Genomic DNA, 25,621 nt, shown 5'->3' with positions numbered 1-25,621 from the left:
TGCTGCCGCTGACGATGACATCCGGCGTATGTCGCAGCGCGGATGCGACTTAAGTAAAGCATATCCGCTTCCGACTATGCACACGCATACAGCTACAGCTAAAGCTACAGATACAGATACAGATACAGGCACAGACACAGCCACAATATCTTTTGCAGGGGCGCACCGGGCTGACATGCAGAGCGAGCCTCATCTTCGTCGTCGTCGTCGTCCTCGTTGGCGGCAATGACTTTGGCTCATCCTGCGCTTCGCTTCGTTGCCTCCATTTTCATTTCTTGTTACGTTTTATGTCTTTCCGTCGCCGCATACCTGCCAGTTGCCGCATCTGCCCACGCCCCGTCCACCTGCTCCTTATCAGCTGAGCTGCTGCCCTGTCTGTGGCCACAACTCACGACTCGCGGCTGCCAACTTCAATTTTTTATTTTTTTTTTCTTTTACCAGCAACTTCGGGGCTCACCTCATGTCCTTGCTGCTGTGCACTGCAATTACTTATATCCAAGGAACCACTTATAAAATCATTTTGTACATCAACAATGAGAAACGCGTTCACCGGTCGCACAATCTGCCATGAAAGTTAAAGAGAGAGAAAGATAAAGTTATATAGAATTAAACAGAGAGAAAGAACCAAATACAAGAAACCTGCATTTTAATCAAATTTCCGACTTTGAAATGCTCTAATGTGATAACTTTTTTTTTTAATTTGTATAAAATACGCTATGATAGTCATCAGATCTTAAGTTAAGTCTGTTATAGAGTGTGCTATTAAACCTTAAGAAAATATGTTTCATAAAGCAAATTGTATGGAATGAAAAATGAAATTCCGACATATGGTTCGATCAGCCATTTCCTTTAGCCATTCTATTCTGTTCATTTTATTTGAAAACATATAATATAAATGAAACTATGGAGATTTGATTGAGGTAAATTTTAACAAATTAAAGGAAAAAGTTATTTTCTTAATAATCCGAAATCTCTTCCGCTGTATGCTGTATGTTAGCAGCTCAATAAATATTCAAATTGTTTTTAAATATAATAAAATTTAAAATGGGTTATGGGAGTAAACATAACAAAATAGTTTTTCCATAGCCAAAATATAGAGCTTTATATATGCTACGTAAGTCTTTATAAAAGACAAAATTAAAATTGTTGTTATTTGTTTAGCAAATGTTTAAAAACAAAACAGTTATTCCCATACTACAACTAAATTCCCGTCCGATTCCTCCTATGGCAACTAAAGGTATATCATCAGAATCGAGTTCACATAGGCTGGCAATAAGAGAGGAAGACTGTATTAAGCTGCCTAATCAAGACTATATGTATGTCAAAACTTAATTATTATTTTTGAAATATTCCTGACAGTTTCATAATACCCCAACTGCTAGGGTATTAGGATGGTAACATGAGCAGCCACGAAAAATGTATAAGAAAATTGTATGGGCAAAGTAAGTGAAGCAGACGCCGCAAAAGACGCCGGGGCAAAGTACATAAGCACAAACATGAAAAGCTACAAAGAAATTTGTATACATGTGCATTAGCGGCGGCTTGTGTGTGTGTGTGTGTATGTGTGTGGGTGTATGTTTTGGTGTGTGCACAAAATTTGTGAGTGTGCGCTGATGAGTTTCTTCATTTTATTCATTTTTTTTTTCTACTTTTTGCTCTTCTTTCTTGTCGCCGCCCATTATAAATGCGTTTTAAATGAAGTAAAAGCCAGTCAAAAAAGCTCTCGAAAAAACGCTTCGCACACACATGAGAGCAAAGAGCTCGTTAGGTTTGCTATTGCTATCTTGACTGGCAGCCCAGAGCTACATAGAGTACCCAGCATAGAGTATAGCAATAGAATAGACTATCACCAGTAGCAGCAGCATCAGGAGCAGCAGTAGGAGCAGGAGCAGCGGTATCCTCGACAGCGTTCGTCGTCTAAGCTGATTATGTTCGAGCATATTTAAAATTAGTGAAGCGCTTTTAATTTGTTATTTATGTGCACGCTGATTATGAATGATTATGATCTATGCGCAAACACGCACACAGACGCACAGCAGTCGAAGCAGAGACACACACACATTCCTCTGACTGGAACTGAAGCGGGAATAGAAAGAGCAGCAGCCCATTAGCGTCAGCACGTTGCAAGCAGCAGGAAAATGTGAGATGGTTGCGTGACACGTGAATTACGAATCGTGCTCAAACTTGGTATGCACATTCTATAATAATTTATTTTATTTTATAACAAATTGTTTGTGATAGAGTAGCTTTAGTAATGGCATGGATACTTCATTAAGAGATATGTATTTCATTTCATTTTATATGATATTTTCTATTGATATAACTTTTTCAATTCCGAATAACTAACCTGTATCTTCAAATATTTCATTTTATCCATAAACTCGGATATCTCAGATATTGACATATTCATACATATTTTATGATTTACAATCTTTTTAAAAGAAGAAGTTAAACGCTTTTACCCATTTTTAATGGGTTCAGGGCATAAACATGATACGCACAATAGTTAAATTTGAGGGGTTTTAATTATTTTCAATTTCATAATTTTCACCAAAACTATATATTCGAATTACTTATATTTCATTATGCGATTTTTTCAAATCTCTCTTAATTAATTTCAGTTAATTTCTTTTCGCAGTTGAATCAATTTTAATCGAAGATATCAGGCATTATAAAAATATATGTTTGTAAGTATATGATCAGATTAATAATATGTATATACTTTTTCTATATGGACATGAATTTTAAATAGCCGAGAGCTTGAAATGAGCCTAGATATATCAGAGCAAATACCACATAATTATCTAAAGAAAAAGTTCTTTTTAATTTATGCTGATTATTTTTAAATAGATGCGATATTTTCAATCAGAAATAATTTTAATTTGAATTGAAATAACCCCCGAAATATCTCCATTGAGGCCGGTTTACATTTTTTAAAAGATTTCAATTTTGTATGACTTAAACAATCTCTGATTACAATATCAGAATGTCAGCCTATTTTGCCATCTCTAGAAATCAGAATTATTTACCGCTTGTTGTTGCCCAGCTTTGATTTGTGTTGCTGTTGCAACTGTTGGCAGAGCGTTTAAAATATGTCATCCAGCTAAATGCTTTAAAGCGGCCAACGTGAGTTGCAGCAGCAGCAGGTGGCACGCAAATGGAGCTGTGTGGCAAAGATGGGTTGGCGCTGCGCTGAAAGGTTAGCTTGTTGTTGCTGTTGCGGGGCAGACAACGCTTAAGCAGTTGATGATTTATCGCCCGTTGCCAGTGTCCGTGGCTGTGGCTGTGGCAACTGGCAGTGGTTAGCATTAGTGCCTCTTGCAACATCGTGGTGCAGCGTGGTGCAATGCCGTCGCATAGTTGCGGAAGTGATTTACATTTCGCATGTTGGGCATACGACGCATTTTGAGCATAGTTTTGGGTTAGCATACTTAGAGATAATGGCCGGATAAAGGTAGTTAATGTATCAATTTGGTTCTACAAGTCTGCCTTGGTGTGTTTGTACATGCGCGCGAGTGTGCGAGAGTTGTTCTGGGGCTTAACATTTATCACGCACGGAATTAGGTGTGCTCCGGAATGGCTTAGCAGCCCATAAGGGGCTCAAAGTTGAACCGCTCTGCAAGGTTATAAGCGGGGAAGTTGCCTGCCGGAACTAATGGAAATTTCTATTGTATTATATTGTTTTGCTTATGATCAACATAGGCAACCCGGGTCCAGTTTAGGATAATTAATTTGTAATATATTGTTAAGTGTCAAAAACATGCATCAGTTTTTATAGAACGCTTTCAAGTTAGGCACAATTATTTTATTAATGATCAACATGGTAAATCCGTGTCTAGTTTAGGAATAATAATTTGTAATATTCTTTCAAATGTCAAATGGCATGCAACAATTTATATAGATTGCTTTCAAGATAAGCACAATTTGCATAATTTCTGTTGAGCTCTATAGAAATCACTCTGAGTGTTTGGCAATATTTGAAAATATTTACAATTATTATTCCTATAAAAGGTGGAAATAAAATGTCTTATTGAAAGTTAATAGAACTTTAATGGTGCTCACCTGTGTCTGTTAGACAACTCGATTTTAAAGTTAAAATGTTTATGTATATGCGATATATATGTTTCCTCTAAACAATAGTTACTTATTTTTATTTTATTTAAAAAATCGATAGAGTTATTTAAAGATAAAAAATGTATAAAATCGAAATACATTTTAAATAATATTATAAAAATATTATAATATATTTTTTTTTTATATTTTGTAACTAATCATAAATGAATACAATTTTTTCGTTTTGATTATACATTTTCGCTCAAGGAAATATTCTCCCAATCATTTGCTCGTATATATACTTTTTTTTTGCATATTTTATAGTATCTATACTCAAAATATGTTTCTCTTTATCAAAATTTTCGTCATAAATTTATAAATTTCCCTTTCTTCGTCTTACTTCCCATCACTCCCGGCTTTACCATTTCCACTTGCCCCCACCGCACACTCAATTTTATCAATTAATTGTACAGCACCTAGTTGTACAACTTGGAAAAACTTCCCCAGCTGACCTCAGACATCTCCGTCCATCAATTTGGGCCACAATTTGCACATGAAATTCGCTCACCTCAAAGGGGCTCCACCACAAGAAATCAGAGCAGCAGCCATCCAATTATGAACCATTTGACGCAGATGCTGCTACTGCTGCTGATGCTGATGAGCCTGTTCCTGTCCTTTTCCCCTCTCCTGATCCACTCAATAGGCGAAGTAAAGTTGGCAAATTAACACGCACCTTATCCTGTTGCTTACTCCTGTCCCTTGGCTTTGGCTAATGCAAACAACTGACCCTTAGCCCAAGCACTTATTGTTACCGCTCCCCGTCCCTCAACGACCCAGTCGCCACAGTTTAATTTAAAGTTGAAACTATGAATGCTTGATTAAAGTGCCAAGAAATGCTTACAGCTTAAAGCTTAGCTAAAGCCACAGAAATGGCAGAGGCGCACGCCATGGGGTTGCAGGAGACGGCAACAGGACAGGCAGAAATCCTGTTCATTCATTTGGCTGGCAAATATGTTACAGCTAAATTAATTATTGAGCGTTGAGCACAGGGCCCACAGACACGTTGTGGATGTGACACCCACCTCTCTTCGTAACCATCGAATGCCTTTGCGCGGTGCGGAGCTTGCGGTATGTGCGGCCAGGACAAGACAAGGCAAGACACCTTTTTGGTAACCACAGCAAATCTTAAATTCAAATTACACTTCAACCCGATTCTGTCAGGGCTGCAACGAAGAGAACAAGTTATAGAAATAACTTTGCTACATCTAGCTCTCTCTTTCTCGCTTTTTCTCTCTTTTTCTCTGACTCGCTCTCTGGCGGCAGTGGCATGTGTGCATGTTGAAAGTTTCCGTCTTTTGGCTGCTGCCATGCAACATTTCGAGTCAATTTCAGTGCTGAATAAATTTCAAAATCCGTAAAACCCAAAGAGCCGACATTGTTCGGCGGGTGAGGGGATTTTTCTGCCCGAGCCGCAGACAAACTGTCAAAGTGTGTGTGCGTGTGTGTGTGTTTGTGTGTGTGTATGCCAAAAAAGTTGCCAAGCCAAACGAATGAGTACGGCAAATGGTGACGTCGACAAGGACCAAGCGAAGGACGAGGGGAAGGCGCACACGAATCGAATGAAATTCAACGTGATATTGAAGTATGAGCCAAAAGGGAAACGTGCCCAGGCACATTCACATAAACCCACCCCCCTCCGCACCCACATTCACACACACACACACACACCCACAAATATTTTGGTCTATGTGTGAGGCAGGTGCTAAAGCAATTTCCGTTTTGAAATTGTTGCATAAGTTAGCGGTTCTGGCAGTTCTGGGCCTGCTATTCGGCACATACTTCACTTTCGCTCCCGCGCCTTTCTCTGCACCCCCCCCTCCCTATCCCATATATATATATATATATATATATATATATATATATATATATTTTGGCATACTCCTCGCATAGACCCAGACAGAACCCGAAACATTGTCGCTGACAGTTTGTGGGTTTTTGGCATGTTCTGCGATCAGCAGCCAGACAAAATTACATTATACAATTTATGCGGCTGACTGGGACCAGCAAATTGTTTGCCCAACTCCCCGACGAGCGCCTAGCTAAAACTAACCATAAATAGCTTTTCGCATTCTCAAAAATCGACTTCTGCATCCATCTATGCTGGTGCATAACTTTGCCAAACCTCCTGGCTAAAAAATAGAACATTTTCAGCCCATGCGCCAATAATCTGATTAAGCGAAACTTTTGTAAAAATTATTTCGATAATCTACCGAGCTTTCAAAATTTTTTTTGGTAATCATTTGTTATCTGAGCTGATCAAATCTAAAATATATTACGTTCGGGCATAAAACCCATCGAAAGTGGCTAAAAAGGGTAGAATGGTATTGTGCAAATGTATGTAACAGAGAGAAGGAAGCATCTTTGACCCAACAGTATACATATCGATTCTTGATCAGCATCAATAGCCGAGTCGATCTAGCCATGTCCGCCTGGCTGTCCGTCTGGAGACTTTAGTTTTGAACTTAGGTCCTGATAATGCGAGTTTGTTTTCAATGACCGATAAATTCTCCTGTTTTCCAGCAATCGATATTGAAATTTTGAGCAAATTTCTTTATTTTTAATGGCTAGAGTCAGAAACCTTGTCATGCAGCTTCTATAATAGTGCCGATCAAGTATTTTTTATTTTCGAGCTACAATTTTCAGTTATAGTTAAATTTAATAAACTTATAAACAGATAATTATATCCAGCTTTTTCCACATAATTTTTTCTTTTATATATATTATAAATATAATATTTGTTTGAGTTTCACAACCATTTTGTAGCCATAACATTTTTTTATGTGTCAATTCCTGCTAACAGCCACCTTGCTCTTGCTCGTTCTATTTCTCACACTCTAGCGCTCTCTGTCACTCTTTTCCCTTTTGATTCAATGCAGCCTAATACCGGAAAGCTCTTTCTATTGGGAAAACATTTTTCATGTCAGACAACTGCCCAATCCAATTAAACAAAAACTGCCCAACTACCAACAGTTTTCTCACTCTCGCGCCTCTAAATCAACTGCCCCAACTCTGCAAGCTCTTCCTCTCTCCTTCTCTCTTTCTCACTCTTTCTCTCTATCTCTCTACTGGTTCTTTTTGTATGTTATAAGTCATTAACTTTCTAAATAATCGCCGCTGCGTGTCAACTTTGGTCGTTAAACTTTCATCAGTCGAGGACGCGTCGGTAAGCGCTGGGATTCAGGATTCAGGATTGGGAATCCCAAAAATGAAACGAAGGAGAAGTGAAGAGAGATGGAGTGAAGGAAGGAAGTAAAAAATTAAGCGCTCTGGACAAGCGACAGCGTCACAAAAACGGAGCAAAATTTATAGCAAGATATTATTTTCCGGTCGATGAGCAGACAAGTCGTAGGGCGACTTTTGCCACTCACTGTGCGGCGGTGTTCTTGCGCTCCGGCTAACGTCCCGGCACCAGAACCTGTGGCCGTGTTTTTCGGTGTCGGTGCGTAACTGAGCAGAGTAAGAAAAAACAGAAAAAAAGACTGTGGCACATTGTGCCATAAATGAAGACATTATAAACGATGCTGCGGCGCGACCCACCTCAACCACCCGAAACCACCCTGAATGTGGGTATGCCTGCGAGTGTGTGCGATGGTGCGTGTGTGTGTGTGTGCAAGTAAGTGCGCCCAAGATTAACGGTAGACATTGTAAGACACTTAAAGCTGTAGAAGATTTTTGAGTCTCTTTGTGGTTGGGGGTTCAATGAACTATATTATGACGCGCCTTATATGATATATTACGGCTCGCAAAATGTGCCAGCGAGCGCACATAACATATAAATTTATATATATATATATATATATACATATATATATATATGTATAAATATATATACACTGGTAATTTACGACAACGCGTTGGGCTAAGCGAGCAGGTGGCAGCAGATGGTAATAAATATATTATATGAAGATAAAACTGTTTAAGGAAATGGAAACGCACGGAACATATATATTGTGACATATCCATAGACGCACCCTCCACATAACGTAGCACAGAAGCTTAACATTAGTATAAGTATAAACATCTCTAATATTGTAAACAAAAAGCCTGGTGTTAACATCGACATTGGTCAAGATCAAACAGTTCCCCTTTGGTAGACATAAAGAATTCACCCTAATTATCACGTCACCATCAATGTTCCCATCAGAGTACTATCCCATGCAGCTTAAGCTTCACTCAATTTTGAGTGAAGCTCTCTTAAAGCGAAGTTTGCTAAGCGACCGCAGCAGATAGATTAATCAGTAGATATTCGGGAGGCAAATCTGAATGTACTCAATATAAGAAGAAGCCGTTAGTGAAAATAAAGAACTGAAATATATTTTGTATACCCTGAACCCATTAAAAATGGGTATAAGGGTATATTGTATTTGTGCGAAATCCAAATGTATGTAACAGGCAGAAGGAAGTATTTCCGACCCCATAAAGTATACATATTCTTGATCAGCAGCGATAGCCAAGTCGATCTAGCCATGTCCGTCTGTCTGTCCGTCCGTCCGTCCGTCCGTATGTATGAACGCAAGCATCTCAGAACCTATAAGAGCTAGAGCTAGAGAAATCTTAGATGTAGCTGCTCCTAGTTCCCGCGCAGATCGAGATCGAAGGAATCGATAAAAATCGATATCGATATCCTGTTTTTTGGGCAATTTTGGTAAATAATTAGAACTAGAGTCACCGAACTTGACATATAGCTTCTAAAATAAAATATATATATGCATTTGATGTTGGAAGAAGAGGGTTCAGGGTATCCCATAGTCGGGAGCTCCCGACTAGAAACTCTTACTTGTTTTAAAGTAACTATACGCGTAAAACCTTATTACATATATATATATCATATATATATATATATATATACGTATCTACATAAAATGAACCTGGCAATAGCTGCCGTTCTAGGCGATTCTGAGAATTATCAGCTGTTATTCTGTGGTCTTAAAACATTTATAGCCCGTAAATGAGCAAAACAAAAACATAAAGGCAACAGGTCTATTAAGTTTGTTGGTCTATTTGAAAGAAAGAAATAAAAACTTTGTTCTTTTTCATTTTTTTACTCAAGAATGTCGGCTGCTTTTGGGGTTTATAAAACATAATTTTTCAGGAATTTTATTTAAATAATCCTTGATTTTAAATCTATTATTCGTTTAAATTTAAAGCTCATTTAAAAAAGAGTACTTTGCTCGAGCTACTGCTGATAATTAAATGTAGAGTTTATGCTAAAAGTCTGTTTTAGTCGTTTTTAACAAGTTTCTTTGAAAAACTCTAAAGTTTTTAGCACAAAATTAATTTGCAGAAACTTTTTCTTTGTCAATTAATATACTATATACTATATATATATATACTATTAAACCGAGCACATCGGGGTGATGAGAGAAACCACATCCTTGAGCACTCAGTTGGAGCCTTCAATTCCAGCACTTAAACTTTCAGTTAAAAAGGTCATTCTCGTGCACTTGGTCCCTCATCAAAAGCGCTGCTTGGGTGCTTCTTGTGGCGAGTGCTTGTCAGAGACCGCAGAATTAAACGCTTCAGAGCACAGCAGGACCTACACACTCGCACAGACACAAACACACACACACGCGCATGCACACACACCCCAGGCACACCTTTTGTGTAGTTGGTTAAAAAGCATTTTCTGCACATTTAAGCACATAAATTACGCATTTCACAATGCAAACGCACAATCAAAGCAACAAAATGTAAACGCAGTAGCATTGAATTATGCCCATCAAATTAGGTTTAATACAGCCCACCCCGCGCAGCCCTATTGCCCCTGCCCCATTGTCGACCCTTGCCTACCTTTGTGTTGATTGTTTTTACAGTGCGGACATGAATGCCAGTCACATTATTTCCATAAATTTGCGTTCATTTCCGTTTCCGCCACTTCAAACGGTTCAAACATTACAAACAGCTGGACGCACACACTCAAACACACACACACACACACGCACAAACGCGCTAAAATACACCACAAAACCGCGCAAAAATATTTAGAGCTCAATGCAAATGATTTACGAGCGTTAAATGTTCTATTTACACGTTTATTTTATTTGAACGGGTCGCAAGATTCGCTCTTCTAAGTTTGCCTCCTCCCTCGCGCGTCCAACGTTTGATTTGTTTATTATGCAAATTTCTCGTTTGCCTGTTGTTTTTTTTTTTTTTTTTACTTTGCTTTCTATTATTTTTATTTTATTTTACTTTCTTTTTCTTTTTGTCTGTGTGCGCTTCACGCAAACATTAAACTGCAAAATTACCATTTATGCAATTCATGCGGAAATACAAACAAAAGTCAATTTTATGGAACGCAAGTTTTGTTGTTGTTGTTATGTTTTTATTTTTTCCTTTGGCAAGCCAACGCAAAATACTGTGGCTGCAGGGCGATAGGTCTGCCATTTTTTAAGTGTGCCCTTTATTATGATATCAGCTGCCGGAACATTTTTTATACGTTAATAAATTTTTATGCAATATTCCACAATTTGGCAGGGAGCGGTGGTTAGTCATCATCGTTTAAATGGCATATCAAAAATGAAATTATTTTTGTGAAATAATTTGTCGCGTGACAAACGAGGGCCGTCAGTGTTCAACAGGCAGACAGGCCAGCCAGACAATACGTGCAACCTACCACGCGTATACGTAATATGCTAAGGGCGAACTAGAGCACGAACCGAGAAAAATCAAACATACATGCCTGCCTCTCGACCGAAATTTAACTGCAAATGTAGACTTACGAATTTGTGAGAAAAGTTGGTTACATAATTCAAAGCTTTTTTCAAATGTTTCAAAGTTTTTTTTTTTCAAAAATAAGAAAATTCAGCTGACCTTTTACCATAAATATGCAACGACTGACTACCTTAGGGCATATCCACATGTTTATGCTGTTTATTGAGTATTAAATATATATTATGCAGACCTGTGTAGCTGTATTTTAAAAATGTTTTTTTATTTTTTGCTAGAAGAAACTTGGCTTTTTTTTGATATTCTGTTTTGTGTATTTTAATTGGGTTAAAAATAGAATAGAATAGAATAAATAATATAAAATATACTAATTGAGATAGAAAACTTTAAAGTCTTCATATTCTATTCGAGAAATTATAAAACTTAATTTCGGGGCTTTTATAGATATACAATTAAACACCTGTCTATATCTACATATATATGCACAATTATTTTTAACATTATTAGGCAGAAATATAAATGTTCCACATATCATAAAAAGTTATTCTGCCCAATATTTTATGTTTGTTTAATTAAAGTAAATATAAATATAAAATAAATAATCTGTCATTTTCTCGATTTTCTACAAAACTTTTCTTAAGTTTGCAGCTCAGTTTAAATTCAAATTAAATTGTAATTTATATTAAAAGTACATTGACCCACAACAATTGCCGCCGCAATGTGTAAACTTTTGCTTTCGCAAATGCTACTTTAAATACAAAATAAAGTCTACCCTCTCTGCGAAATGTATATGCACCAGAAGTGAATCTATGATTTTTGACTTAATTTTGATGGTTTGTATTAATTGTGTGTGTTGTCAATTGCAAAGCCGTCAAAATCTTTTAAGTCGCTTTAAAGACAACAAATTTTCAACATCATGTACGCAATTTTATGACGGCGACTGTGGCCAACAACGTGGCACAGCATGTTAAAACCAAAAAAAAAAGAAAAATAATACAAAATAAAGAAAATGCAAAACAGACATATTCAAGAAAACCGGCAGTAGATGAAGTCGCCAAGCCGTAGACTACAATAAAATTATTCGAAATTATTCTTTTTTTCGTCTGATTTTTGTGTTTGTGATATTTTAATATGCGGGCAATGCGACTCGACGGCTGGCGAAGGGCCGAGCCAGGAGCTAACCAAATGAATGCAGCTCCGCTTCACATTTGCTATGGCATTTTATTTGTCACGCGTTTTTATCACTTTACGTGCGGAGCAACACAGAGAGTACATAGTATATGTATAGTAAGTGTGTGTGTGTGTGTGTGTGTGTGTGTGAGTGCGTGTGCGTGTGTGTGTGTGTGTGTGTGTGTGTGTGTGTGTGTGTGTGACAGTCCCAGCATCAGATTATCACATTTGCATACGCGCCGCTGCTGCTTCGTGACAGGGACAGTGCGATGATGATGACGATGACGATAGCAAGGGATATGATATAGGAGTTTGGGGGTAGCATGGGTGTGTATGTGAGTGAGGGGACGGGTGGGGGAGTTAACGCTGATGAAAGCCATATAGCCCCCTTTGCACCCTTACTCCCACCAAATGCAGAAAGTCGCAGCACCCGGCCTGACGTGTGACATTTGCTGTAAGCGACATTTTACCGTCCAACAAGGACTGATCAGGATTGAATTACACGCACAATCCGGGACTCGGCCACTTTGATTGCAAACGCTGCGAATGAATGCGAATTTCGGCTGTGCGTGTGTGCGTGAGTCTGCGTGTGTGTGCATGTGTGTGCGTGTGCATGCATGTTGGGGTTTTTATGACGCAGCTTCCGCGTTGGCAAAACGTTGACAAATATTTTATTATCACATTTTATGATTTTATGAGTCCCCGGATATGAATCACTGAGTGACGAGAAGCTTGCCACAACCACACTCACACACATACACACAAATACATCGCCTGATAATAGTAGATGATGGGCTTAAACCAGACAAACCAAACCTCTAACACACACACACACACTTAGCTTGCTTACCGTTTTTATCCATTGATTCCAGCAAAATTTAAACTCCTCCCTATCGATGAAGCCATCGCCGTTCGTATCAAAGACAGCGAATATTTGCTCGAGGCGTTCGTGTGGCACATCATAGATGTGCCCCTTGTCATTGCGGAACAGTGCACGGCAGATTAGCGTAAACTCAGACAGATTCAGGCGGTCATCGCTATCGAGAGTTGGAGCAGCAGTTGAATCGGGCATGAAAATAAATGAGAGGCAGGCAGACAGAAATAAAGTTAGTTTCCAATATCAAAATCGGATGAGTGCGGCATTGGAGCAGGTAAATTGAGTAGGGATAGGTACAGATCGGGTTAGGGCTTGTTACAGTTGCCTTTTGGGGTTGTTTGTCATTTTGTACATGGTTGGTTGGTTGGCTGCTGCCAGTTGGTAGCTGTGCTTTAAGTGACATTCGCATTTCATTTATTTATAGCATACTTTTTGGGTGCGGCTGCAACCCCTCACAGAAGCTGCTTTCAATTCGTTTTCGTTTAATTAAGGTAAAATTAATGCGATTATGTTTATTGATTTACGCTTAAAGCGACGGCCACATAAAACTGTTGAAAATGTCAATTAGAATTAATTTATGCAACATTTTCCACTTTTTCCTTTGCACAACTTCTTCTGCACGGGGCTTTCATAAATTAACTGAGATTTGGCAAAAATTAATGCAGCGTTTTTATGCCACTTTTTTATTGTATTTTTTTTTTTTGTGTTAAATAAATAATGGCCGCAAAATTTGTTGTGCTGCCCATTGATGCTGCTAATTCACTTAATTTTGTTTATTTATTTTCACGATTTATTTATTTATTATGGCAACTTTCACACTTTTACAATTTGTTTAAATATTACCTTTTTTTATTTAATTGATTTGCTTTGTGGCGAGATGCAAGTAAAATAGTACGAATTAAACGGAAATATTTCAATTTCAATTTGCTTCATAATTGCATTAATTCTGTAAGTAACAAATTAAACAAATTTTAATTGAGAGTTTCAACTACTTAGCAAATGACCTGTTCAAGGCTTTAAAGTATCCAAACATATTTTTGTTTTTGGTTTTTTCTTTTTTCAAATACTTTCAGAATTCAATTATGTGCCATAAATCCAATTGTTATACATTTTAAAATTTACAGAGCTGATATCAAATTTTAAGGCTCTTACTCTAATTGGTTTTGTGATCGCTTAGTAAGTTTTTATCTTATCCGACTAACGAGTAGGAAAAAACATATAAATGCTCTTTATGTTACATTCATAAGCTTTAGCGTCCTATCCCTCATTATATGCATATGTGACTACAGGGTATTCAAAGAGAATAATGGATAAGTTAAATGTTGTGAAGCACTTTTCATATTATTTATTAATACTTCAATGCTGTCCGCGACAATATTTAATTAATTTACTTTATTTTGAGGCATTTAAGTGCATTAATCATTTTATATACGTTTGTGTAGCGTATATTATTATTATCCTTTTTTAAAAAAATTTTCACATTATTAAGAATTTGATTTTTATTTATATTTATGTAAATTTTATACAAAATAAGTAAATAAATATATAAAATGGCTTTGACAAGTTAATGCTTTCAGTGCAGATTATGTATTTTTGGCATGGTAATATTTTTATTCACATAAATTGATTCATTTATTTTATTAATATAATTTTTTAAACGTTTCCATTATTTAAAAATTGATTGAGCTTTCACTGGTTTGAATTTTAGGTTAATCATTTTTATATATTTTTATATTTATTATTAGATACATATTTTATACATATTATATTAAAGCATATAATTATATTATATTATATTAAAGCATATAATTCTCTGGCAGTTTAATATATAATTTTTAAAAATTTAGTTAACTTGTAGACTATTTATTAAACGTTTCTGTTTTTAAGCGCACAGTTTAGTTAATATGGGTATAGATTTTTGTTTTATTTTTGTTTTTTAATATTAGGAATTCAGTCTACTTTTTTCAATTTTTTTTATTCCCTTTTTTACTGGGCTGTCATATTATATGCGTGTAATTTTTTTTCTCATTATATGGTTGACTCTGTCATCTGTTTATTTCATACGCACCCATCCTTGTCGAATGCCGTGAAGCAAGCGTCCATTGCTGAACCGTTCGAATCGTCGATAACAATTGGCGGGGTTGGTGAATCCATCGCTGTGACAACGTTGCCAACGTGTCCAAGCAGCAAACAACGTGAGCGCTGTGTGTGCAAGTTCTCTGAGTTTGCGACTTAATGAAGCCTCGAGCCAAGCCAACTGCAAGTTAAGGTGAAGCCATCAATAATAACAGTAGCAAACACACACACACACGATAGTGTGGCCCCGCCCACTGCCCTTTGCAGAAATTTGTTGAGACAAGCTTTGGGTTGGGGCTGCCGGCTTACCCGCTCAGCTTGAACGCCCGGCAGTTACTGAGCCGCTGGCTCTGTCCCGTTTCGATGGTCGCCTTGCCATAGATTTATCGAATAAACAAAGCACCGCCCGCACCACCCGCGCCATCGCACCATCGTCATGACGACGTCATCTTGTGGTTTATTTTATTTATTTGATATCACGCCCCACCCATCGACCATCGAGCCAGCCAAGCGAGAGCGGCTTTTGTGGCTGCACCCGCAGCGATTACCTGATGGCATTTTTCCTAATCAAAAACTGCGCATTGTGTAAGCCTTTTGTGGCTATTGTTGTTGTTGCTTTTGTTGTGAAAATGTGAAATGTAGAAAACGCCTCTGCGGCAGTTGGTACAACAAAATGCCAAAAGCTGCAGCAAAGTTTCAAACTCGTAACCATTCAAAAAAGAAATGAAACAAAATGCGGGCGCTTCGACTGCAATGCGAGCGAGCTGTGCGACGCGATGCATGCGATTTGGAGGCGGTTTAAAACGCGTCAGAAGTACAGTTGCCACACATCGAGTCTTTAGCCTCGTTTTCGTTTTTTTTTTTTTTTGTGATTGGCATAGGTTTCATATTCTACTTGAAGGCAGACTTTTGGAGTGAGCAACCCGCCCACTCATCGAGTTTAAACCAAGTTCTTGTGCTGACGCAGACTAACAAGGCCAATTGTTGGCATGTGGACGGGGCTTTTGTCAGCTATTTCTTCATATTACCCATAATTTCTAAGTACGTCTATAAGGAGTGACAATGCGAATTTGGCCAGTAACTTTGGTGATAATCAACTGCGAGCTCACGAACTAAATATACTTTTGCCTTCACCTACTTCAGCAGGATAAAACTCCAACTTGACTTAAGCAACTTGCAATTCATTGAGTTTGACAAAGCGAGCTATAACTATGATTCTTTAGCTTTAAAATAGTTCCTGAGACGTCGTCAAAACAAAAAGCGCAATACTCGATACAGCTGGCTCAGTCACTCAAGCAACTTAATATCCAGGGCGCGATTTCGAATGGAAATATGAGTACTGTTAGTAGCCAGGTATAATATTATTAATGTGGAATGTTAATGTTAATATAAAAAGAACCAACACAAAATTTGCTATCATTTTGATAAACCACCTAATTCAAAATCAAGATATAGGTTTATGTTGGTAAAGTCTTATCGATAAAGTGACTACTTAATTGAATGATTTTTATCACCACAAGTGTTATTCTTTATAAAACGAATAAATAAATATATATATATATATATATATATATATATATAATATAATATATATTATATATATATATATATATATATAATATAATATAATATACATAATTTCTAAGTACGTCTATAAGGAGTGACAATGCGAATTTGGCCAGTAACTTTGGTGATAATCAACTGCGAACTCACGAACTAAATATACTTTTGCCTTCACCTACTTCAGCAGGATAAAACTCCAACTTGACTTAAGCAACTTGCAATTCATTGAATTTGCTATCATTTTGATAAACCACCTAATTCAAAATCAAGATATAGGTTTATGTTGGTAAAGTCTTATCGATAAAGTGACTACTTAATTGAATGATTTTTATCACCACAAGTGTTATTCTTTATAAAACGAATAAATAAATATATATATATATATATATATATATAGTGACATATCCATAGTCGCACCCACCCTTTAACATAACTTAGCACATAAGCATAAGCACAATTATAAACATTTCTAATATTGTAAACAAAGAGCCTGGTGATAACATCGACATTGGTCAAGATCAAACTGTCCCCCTTTTGGTAGACATAAACAATTCACCCTAAATATCACGCCACTGTCAATGTTCCCATCAGAGTACTATCCCACGCATAATTGCTGACGCAGCTCAAACTTCACTCAATTTTGACTCAAACTCTCTCAAAGCGAAGTTTGCTAAGCGACCGCAACAGTTAGATAAATCAGTTCTTATTCGGGAAGCAAATCTGAATGTACTCAACAAAAGTAGCCGTTAAGTGAAAATAATAAATTGAAATATATTTTTTATAGTAACCTAACGTGTAAAACTTAATTGGCGCAGCCGGTAGGATACGTCGGGAAAAAGTTAAGATCGCTAAAGGATAATTAATTCCCAGATCTAACGCACAATCGCGACCGAAAGTGTTGTCGGAGTGTAATAAAAATTTTCTCGAATACGTATCCGCACAAGAACCTTCGGGTCACTAGTAGCTTAATAATATTGACCCTTTGGGCAATAAAGCTACTACAGTTAATAACGACTGGATTTGCATATCGTTTGATCCCTGCAATACGTTATTACTGAGTCTTTTTAAGACACACACACAAAAAAAAAAAAAGAAACATTTAACCAATAATCCATCACAAACTTTAACCTAAAATAAAAGTGCAAAATCAAAGAACAATAAAGTTCAAACCTACAAACTCAAAACTATTCAAAAAAAAAGTGTATTACACCAAGATGACAATGGAATTATCAGAACAACACCTCAACCAGGCCCTTTCACAACTTAGACAGGTGCCAAGCTTTGACGGATCAACGGATCAACTAAACGCCTTCATTAAAAGGATAGATTACATCCTACACCTGTATCCAACCCGAGATGTTAGACAACATAGCATCTTATACGGAGCCATCGAATTGCAAGTCACAGGAGATGCTCAGAGAATATCACAAAGGACAGCAGCCAACACTTGGCAGGAGCTGAGAAACGCATTAATTGAAGAATACAAAGTGCAGACACCATTTGAAGAACTCCTTCGACGCTTATACAACACGAATTACCAAGGAAACGTCCGTAAGTTCATCGAGGAGCTCGAGAATAAATCTTTTGTTATATTAAATAAGTTAGCACTAGAAAATATACCTAGCAATACAACCCTTTATACAAATGCTATGAATAACACAATCAAAGATGTTATTACAAAAAAATTACCAGATAGGCTTTTCATGATGTTAGCCAGACACGACATTACGTCGACACAAAAACTAAAGCAAGTAGCTCAAAGAGAGGGATTATATGAAAATAGCGTTACTGAAAAACCTAAAAATAATAATGTTCAGGGAAATCCAAATAACAATCGTAGGAACATGGGAAATTATCAGCAAAATGCTAACCCAACCACCATTTCAAGTGGTTATTCCAACACGAATCAGAGTTATCACGCACAAAATAAACAGCATAATAAGTCCGAAGACAATCAGAAAGCTCACCACGAGTTCCAACAGAAATTAAGTCAAGGTAGATACCAAAATCCCTTAAACTACCAAAATCAGTCCCATTCACGCTTGAATGCACCAAACCCTCCGACTAAACGTCAAAGAGATAGTAACAGTGGGCAGATGAAAATGGATACATCCGAAAATTTTCATCAGCAAGCCTCGGAACAAACAGAAGAAATCCATTCATAAAATTGATTATGAATGACGAAGTTCTAAAATGTGTCATCGACACAGGTTCAACCATTAATCTAATGAAAACAAACCGCTTAAATTTTCCAGTTTACAACGAAACATTAAAGGTTCACACCATAAATGGTGTTATTGAATTAAAACAAAGTATACGATTAGGAGCAAGCAAAATTTGTCCGAGCAAACAAAAATTCTATATTCACGACTTCTCAGAGCATTATGATGTTCTGATTGGGAGAGAATACCTTGAGGCATGTCAAGCAAAAATAGACTATGCACAAGGATCCGTAACCTTAGGAGAATTTAACTTTTGTTTTAGATATAACGACGAAGAGGTCGAAGAGGACATGACCGCACAAGAGTGCCTTGATCCACCCTCAACAGAGGACAGACCATTTAACTTCGCTATTAATAATGAATTAATAGAAAACAATGAGTTTAGGCTAGAGCACCTAAACTCAGAAGAAAAAGAAAAAATAAAAAAAGTTTTACATGAATTTCGTGATATCCAGTACCATGAAGGTGACAATTTGACTTTCACTAGTACAATTAAACACAAAATTCTAACAAAACATGAGGACCCAATTTACAAGCGTCCATACAAATATCCTCAAATATACGATGAGGAAGTAAATAAACAAATAAGCGATATGATAAAACAAAATATCATACGTAAATCCAAATCCCCTTACTGCTCACCAGTAATAATCGTTCCAAAGAAAAACGATGCATCTGGAAAGCAAAAGTTCCGGTTAGTCATAGATTACCGCAATCTCAATGAACTAACTATTAATGATAAATACCCTATCCCGATCATGGATGAAATATTAGACAAACTTGGAAAATGTCAATATTTCACAACCATTGATCTAGCCAAAGGCTTCCACCAAATCCAAATGGATCCTGGTTCAATACCCAAGACCGCATTTTCGACTAAACATGGCCATTACGAGTACACTCGCATGCCATTTGGTCTTAAGAATGCACCTGCAACGTTCCAACGTTGTATGAACAATCTCTTAGAAGATTTAATTTTTAAGGATTGTCTGGTCTACTTAGACGACATTATTATTTTTTCCACTTCATTGGAGGAACACATTTTGTCGCTACAAAAGGTATTTAAGAAGCTTAGAGAAGCTAACTTAAAACTACAGTTGGATAAATGCGAGTTTATGAGAAAAGAAACTGAATTTCTCGGTCACATCATCACAACTGAGGGTATAAAACCAAATCCCAACAAGATACAAGCAATTGTCAAATTCCCAATTCCAAAAACCCCAAAAGAAATTAAATCATTTCTAGGATTATGTGGTTTCTATAGGAAATTTATACCAAATTTCGCTAATATAGTAAAACCATTAACACTTAAATTAAAAAAAGGAGCAAAAATCAATATAAAAGACAGAGACTACGAACTAGCGTTTGAAAAGCTAAAAGTACTCATAACATCCGACCCAATTTTAATATACCCTAACTTCGAAAAACCATTTTCATTAACTACAGACGCAAGTAATATGGCAATAGGGGCCGTCCTTTCGCAAGAGCATAAGCCTATATGCTATGCAAGTAGAACTCTCAACGAGCATGAGTTAAATTATTCAACGATTGAAAAAGAATTATTAGCAATCGTTTGGGCCACTAAATACTTTAGGTCCTATCTCTTTGGTCGACAATTTCAAATCCTTAGTGATCACAGACCACTCGTCTGGTTAAATAATATGAAAGAACCTAACATGAAATTACAAAGGTGGAAGATCAAGCTAAATGAGTTTGATTTCCAAATTAAATACGTCCCAGGAAAAGAAAATTATGTGGCAGATGCTCTGTCCAGAATTCAATTAAACGAAAACTTCTTAGGCGAAGATACAATTAGCACAAGAGCAACAATACATAGTGCTCAAGAAGACAACAGTAACCATTTACAAATCACAGAAAGACCACTTAATTATTATAATCGACAAATAGAATTTGAAAAAGGAACCGAGAACGAAACAAAAGTTACGAATTACTTTCACAAAACCAACATAAAAATTACGTACAAAGACATGACTAATACGCATGCCAAAGAATTAATAAAAGAATACTTATGCACAAAGAAAAGTGTGCTATACTTCCACAACGAAGCAGATTTTCCAATTTTTCAAGAAGCCTACTTAGAAATAATAAGTCCGAATAATTCAACAAAGGCAATGAAAACTAGTACAAAATTAATAGACCTTCAAACATATGCAGAATTCAAAGAATTAATATTAAAAAAGCACAAAGAATTATTACATCCAGGAATTGAAAAAACTATCAATTGGTTCAAAGAAACCCACTATTTCCCAGATTATCAAAATTTAATTCAAAATCTAATAAATGAATGTGAGATTTGCAACATCGCAAAAACAGAACACAGAGATACAAAATTAACTTTCGAAATAACTCCGGAAATCGCTAATATCCGAGAAAAATATGTAATGGATTTTTACATAGTAGGAGATAAACAATTTTTATCTTGCATTGATATCTATTCAAAATTTGCATCATTAATAGAAATAAAAAGTAGAGACTGGCTAGAAACCAAACGAGCTATATTACAAGTGTTCAACCAAATGGGTAAACCCATCGAAATAAAGGCAGACAAAGACTCAGCTTTTATGTGCACAGCTTTACAATTATGGCTAAAATCAGAAGCAGTAAATATTAATATAACCACTAGTAAAAATGGTATATCCGACGTAGAACGATTTCATAAGACAGTTAACGAAAAACTAAGAATCATTAACAGCGACTCAGACGTCGAAAATAAACTTACAAAATTTGAAACTATACTCTACACGTACAATCATAAAACAAAGCACAAAACGACTAACAGAACACCAGCGGACATATTCATATATGCAGGTACACCAGAGTATGACACTCAAGCTAATAAAGAAAAACTAATAAATAATCTCAACAAAAAACGAACAAATTATGAAATTGACACTAGATACAAACACTCACCGTTAGTTAAATCAAAGACGACAACCCCGTTCAAGAAAACAGGAGAACTAAGACAAATCGACGACAAACATTTTGAGGAAACTAACAGAGGCAGGAAAATAACACATTACAAAACCAAATTCAAAAAGAAAAAGAAGACTAATCAAAGCAAATATAACAATTACAGGTCAACAACAGACAGCGATCAAAACATACAAGCACCAGCTTAAATTAATTATTATAATATTACTATCAATAACTGTAAACTATATAAATGCACAGAGTATTGAAATTAATCCTATCAAAGCCCATAACGGATATCTCATATTTAAAACAGGAACCATAGACATTCCGACAGATTACGAATTCCACTGTTTAACGGTTAATATAACAAAAACCGAAGAAACTTTTAACAATTTAATTGAACAAAGTAAAGAATTCAATAACCTTATACAAATCGAATACCTAGTAGAAAAATTAAACAGAGAAATAAACGGCTTAAAAATAGCCAAACGCAGCAAAAGAGGTTTAGTTAACATAGTAGGAACAGCATATAAATACTTATTTGGAACATTAGATCAAGAAGACAAAGCAGAAATTGAACAAAAAATAAGCAACTTAGCAGAAAACAGCGTTCAGGTTAACGAATTAAATTACATAATAGAAGCTATAAACAAAGGAATAGAAATCATGAACGAACTAGATCAAGAGAAACAAAAAGGAAAGAAATTAGATATCCTTATATTTAACTTACAACACTTTACAGAATATATAGAAGACATTGAGATGGGAATGCAGCTCACAAGATTAGGAATTTTTAACCCAAAATTACTAAAACATGACTATTTGTTGCATGTTAATTCTGAGAAATTGTTGAATACAAAAACTTCCACTTGGTTTAAATCAGATACAAACGAAATACTGATAATATCCCATATTCCTCGAGAAATAATAAAAAGCCCGGTATTCGAAATAATTCCATACCCGGATGAAAATAATAATATTTTGACAGAAATAGCTCATGAAAAATATTTTACCCAAGATAAAAAAGTTTATAGCAGAGAAACAAAAAAATTAATTAATAATGAATGTTTAACAGGAATTTTAAACCAAATAACATCAGAATGTAGTTATACTAAAATTTTGCAAAATTTTCAAATCAACTACATAGAACCAAATATAATTTTAACTTGGAATTTACCAAAAACTATATTAAACCATAATTGTATAAATAACGAAATAACAATAGAAGGAAACAATATAATAAAAATCTTTAATTGTTCATTGCAAATTAATGAAATTTCAATTTCAAACAATATGTTAGATTATACTCAAAGCATTTACGTAAGCAATGATGTTATAAAATTAGAACCACTTTCGTTTGTACAAACGAAACAAATTATAAATGCACATACAAAATTTAACAATGTATTCCAGATAATTACAATAACCATATTTGTAATCATATTAATAAGTTTAACACTGTATTTGACATATAAGTTCAAAAGCATACCTAAGAAATTAATTATAAAATATAAAAAACCCAAAGTAGAAGAAACACCTACAATAATAGGAGATATACCAATTGTAAAAGAAGAAAATGTTACACTATATCCAAACTTAAACACCTGAGGACAGGCACTTTTCTAATGGTTGGGGGAGTGACATATCCATAGTCGCACCCACCCTTTAACATAACTTAGCACATAAGCATAAGCACAATTATAAACATTTCTAATATTGTAAACAAAGAGCCTGGTGATAACATCGACATTGGTCAAGATCAAACTGTCCCCCTTTTGGTAGACATAAACAATTCACCCTAAATATCACGCCACTGTCAATGTTCCCATCAGAGTACTATCCCACGCATAATTGCTGACGCAGCTCAAACTTCACTCAATTTTGACTCAAACTCTCTCAAAGCGAAGTTTGCTAAGCGACCGCAACAGTTAGATAAATCAGTTCTTATTCGGGAAGCAAATCTGAATGTACTCAACAAAAGTAGCCGTTAAGTGAAAATAATAAATTGAAATATATTTTTTATAGTAACCTAACGTGTAAAACTTAATTATATATATATATATATATATATATATATATATATTTATTTATATATATATATATATATATATATATATATATATTTATTTATTTATTTATTCGTTTTATAAGGGTCTTTATATGTGCATACCTAGATAGTTAATTGCGTCTCTCCTTTAAATTGCGCCTATCCTCAAAAGTCAAAAATTATGAAATCGAGCACGGCTCTCAACGACAGCTGACAAGATTCTCATTGAACAAGAAGAAGATGCTATTCGTATTGATTAAACTATATAATAAAAAGAAGGAAATAAAGCTCTTCCAACATGTTCCGCGCGTGGCTCAAACCCAGGAACCCGGCTTATTAATCCATCGCCCAGACATTCAGTCAACATAGAATTTGTAATTCTGATGGTTACGCTTTGTTATTTTTATAAAGCACATTTGCATGTCTGCATTTTTTGATTGTGATCACTGCGCTGCCCACTTGGAGAACACCTTTTCCAAAACTAAGACTCACAAAATTTCCAAAACCTTTTTGGCTCTAGTAAAAATTACTACTTGCCAGCTCTTAGGGCTTGGTTGATGCGGACATATATTCCTTAAATATTTCCCAATATTTCTCAATTGAACAATATTTTTAAACAACATCCTAAGCATGCCTTATAAAAATTTCAGAAATGGCACAAATAGTATTTAAATAAGGCACATCATGTCATATCGTGCTGCTCCCTTAGCTCCCAACTAAATCTTAGCTAGGAACAGCCTAATCCTTCATTTTTCCTTTTTTTTTTCTTTTTTTTGCTGCCCTTAACAAGTCGTAACGGCAGCTGCGACCAGAGTAAAAGTATATAAGCCACAAAGCCATAGATTTCCATTTAACCAAAAGTCGTCGCAATCCAGACACAGGCTCAAAGCCGAACATTGTTCATGTTGTGCCGACGTACATATAAGAACTAATGCGCAGCGAGCGATAAATTTAAATTTTATATGTATGTTTACTTAATATTAAAGATTTATGCACAATATTTGTGGCAGAGCAACTGCAACAGCAGCAGGCACACACACTCACACACACACACGCACACACATAGGTGGAAAAGGTCTAATAAAATAAAAATATGACACAACAAATGTGTCATGCTGCGGGGTTCTGGTTATGATTTATGCCTGGACATAGAAACCAATCCCTGACCTATGACTGCGCTCCCCGCCACATAGCCTTTTCTAAGTCGCATGAATCAGCAGTTAAAATCAGCAAAAGGGCAGCAGCCACATAAAAACCATAAATGATTACACAGAGTTAAGAGTTTTTTTATTATGCCTTTTGAATTAGTTCTTGTACTTTAATACACTAGAAACTTGGTCGCAGATAAACAAATAACAAACAATTTGAAGAGCGGCAGAATATGGCTTATGTGCGTGGTCTTTATGCTGACTACTCTCTCTCTCTCTGTATCTCTCTCTCTCTCTCTCTCTCTCGACAATAAAAATGCGCATAATTTGCGCTGAGCTCAACAAAAGTTTTGCCCAAATAAACTTAAGTACAACTCTCCAAGGGGGGGGGTGGTGGCAGCAATTGTGGATTGAGTATCCAGGCGCCACAACACTAATTGAAAACTATTTTTGGAAAACAACCCCTAGTTCCTGGGGACGCGCGGGGCGCGATGGTACATGGCCCACCCACATTTGGGTTAATATGTAAATGGAGGATAACGCGAAATGCGCAAAACTTTTGCTGCGAAACAATTTACGCGGCATTAAGCAAAACGCAAGCGCACACCTTACCCAGCCCGCAACAACGTACCTTGCCTCAATATTTAAGCTAAGCTAAGGAATTTTTTTTTTCTCGTTTGGGTTTTGGGGGTGGCTTGCGTTTGAGGCCTGCAATTGTTTTCGATTAAAGTTGCCGACGTCAAAGTCATTGCCTAAATAAAAAGCATCATAAAAGTGAAAGCAGTTAGCCCCAGCTCCTTGCACC

The 25,621-nt window shown here is 36.1% G+C and overlaps 1 protein-coding gene across 2 annotated transcripts in view; it reads right to left on the bottom strand.

The window, feature by feature from the left end:
- Positions 1 to 25,621, bottom strand: part of Naam (Nicotinamide amidase) — a 44,582-nt gene that overhangs the window by 3,454 nt on the left and 15,507 nt on the right. Inside the window, exons 1-4 of one of the 2 annotated variants that reach the window (XM_002056467.4) lie at positions 15,212 to 15,249; positions 14,895 to 15,083; positions 12,800 to 12,986; positions 458 to 562 (exon numbers count right to left, since the gene is read on the bottom strand). In XM_002056467.4, the coding sequence (XP_002056503.1) occupies positions 458 to 562; positions 12,800 to 12,986; positions 14,895 to 14,980 (378 nt within the window). In that variant the 5' untranslated portion in view covers positions 14,981 to 15,083; positions 15,212 to 15,249. Of the gene's footprint in view, positions 1 to 457; positions 563 to 12,799; positions 12,987 to 14,894; positions 15,084 to 15,211; positions 15,250 to 25,621 lie in introns of those variants that run through there. The other variant, XM_015170668.3, reaches the window with a different exon arrangement.

Source organism: Drosophila virilis, chromosome 2 (genome assembly GCF_030788295.1).
Source record: "Drosophila virilis strain 15010-1051.87 chromosome 2, Dvir_AGI_RSII-ME, whole genome shotgun sequence".
Taxonomy (NCBI): domain Eukaryota; kingdom Metazoa; phylum Arthropoda; class Insecta; order Diptera; family Drosophilidae; genus Drosophila; species Drosophila virilis.
Note: the sequence above shows the minus strand (reverse complement) of the source record. Positions and strands in the feature narration are given on the sequence as shown.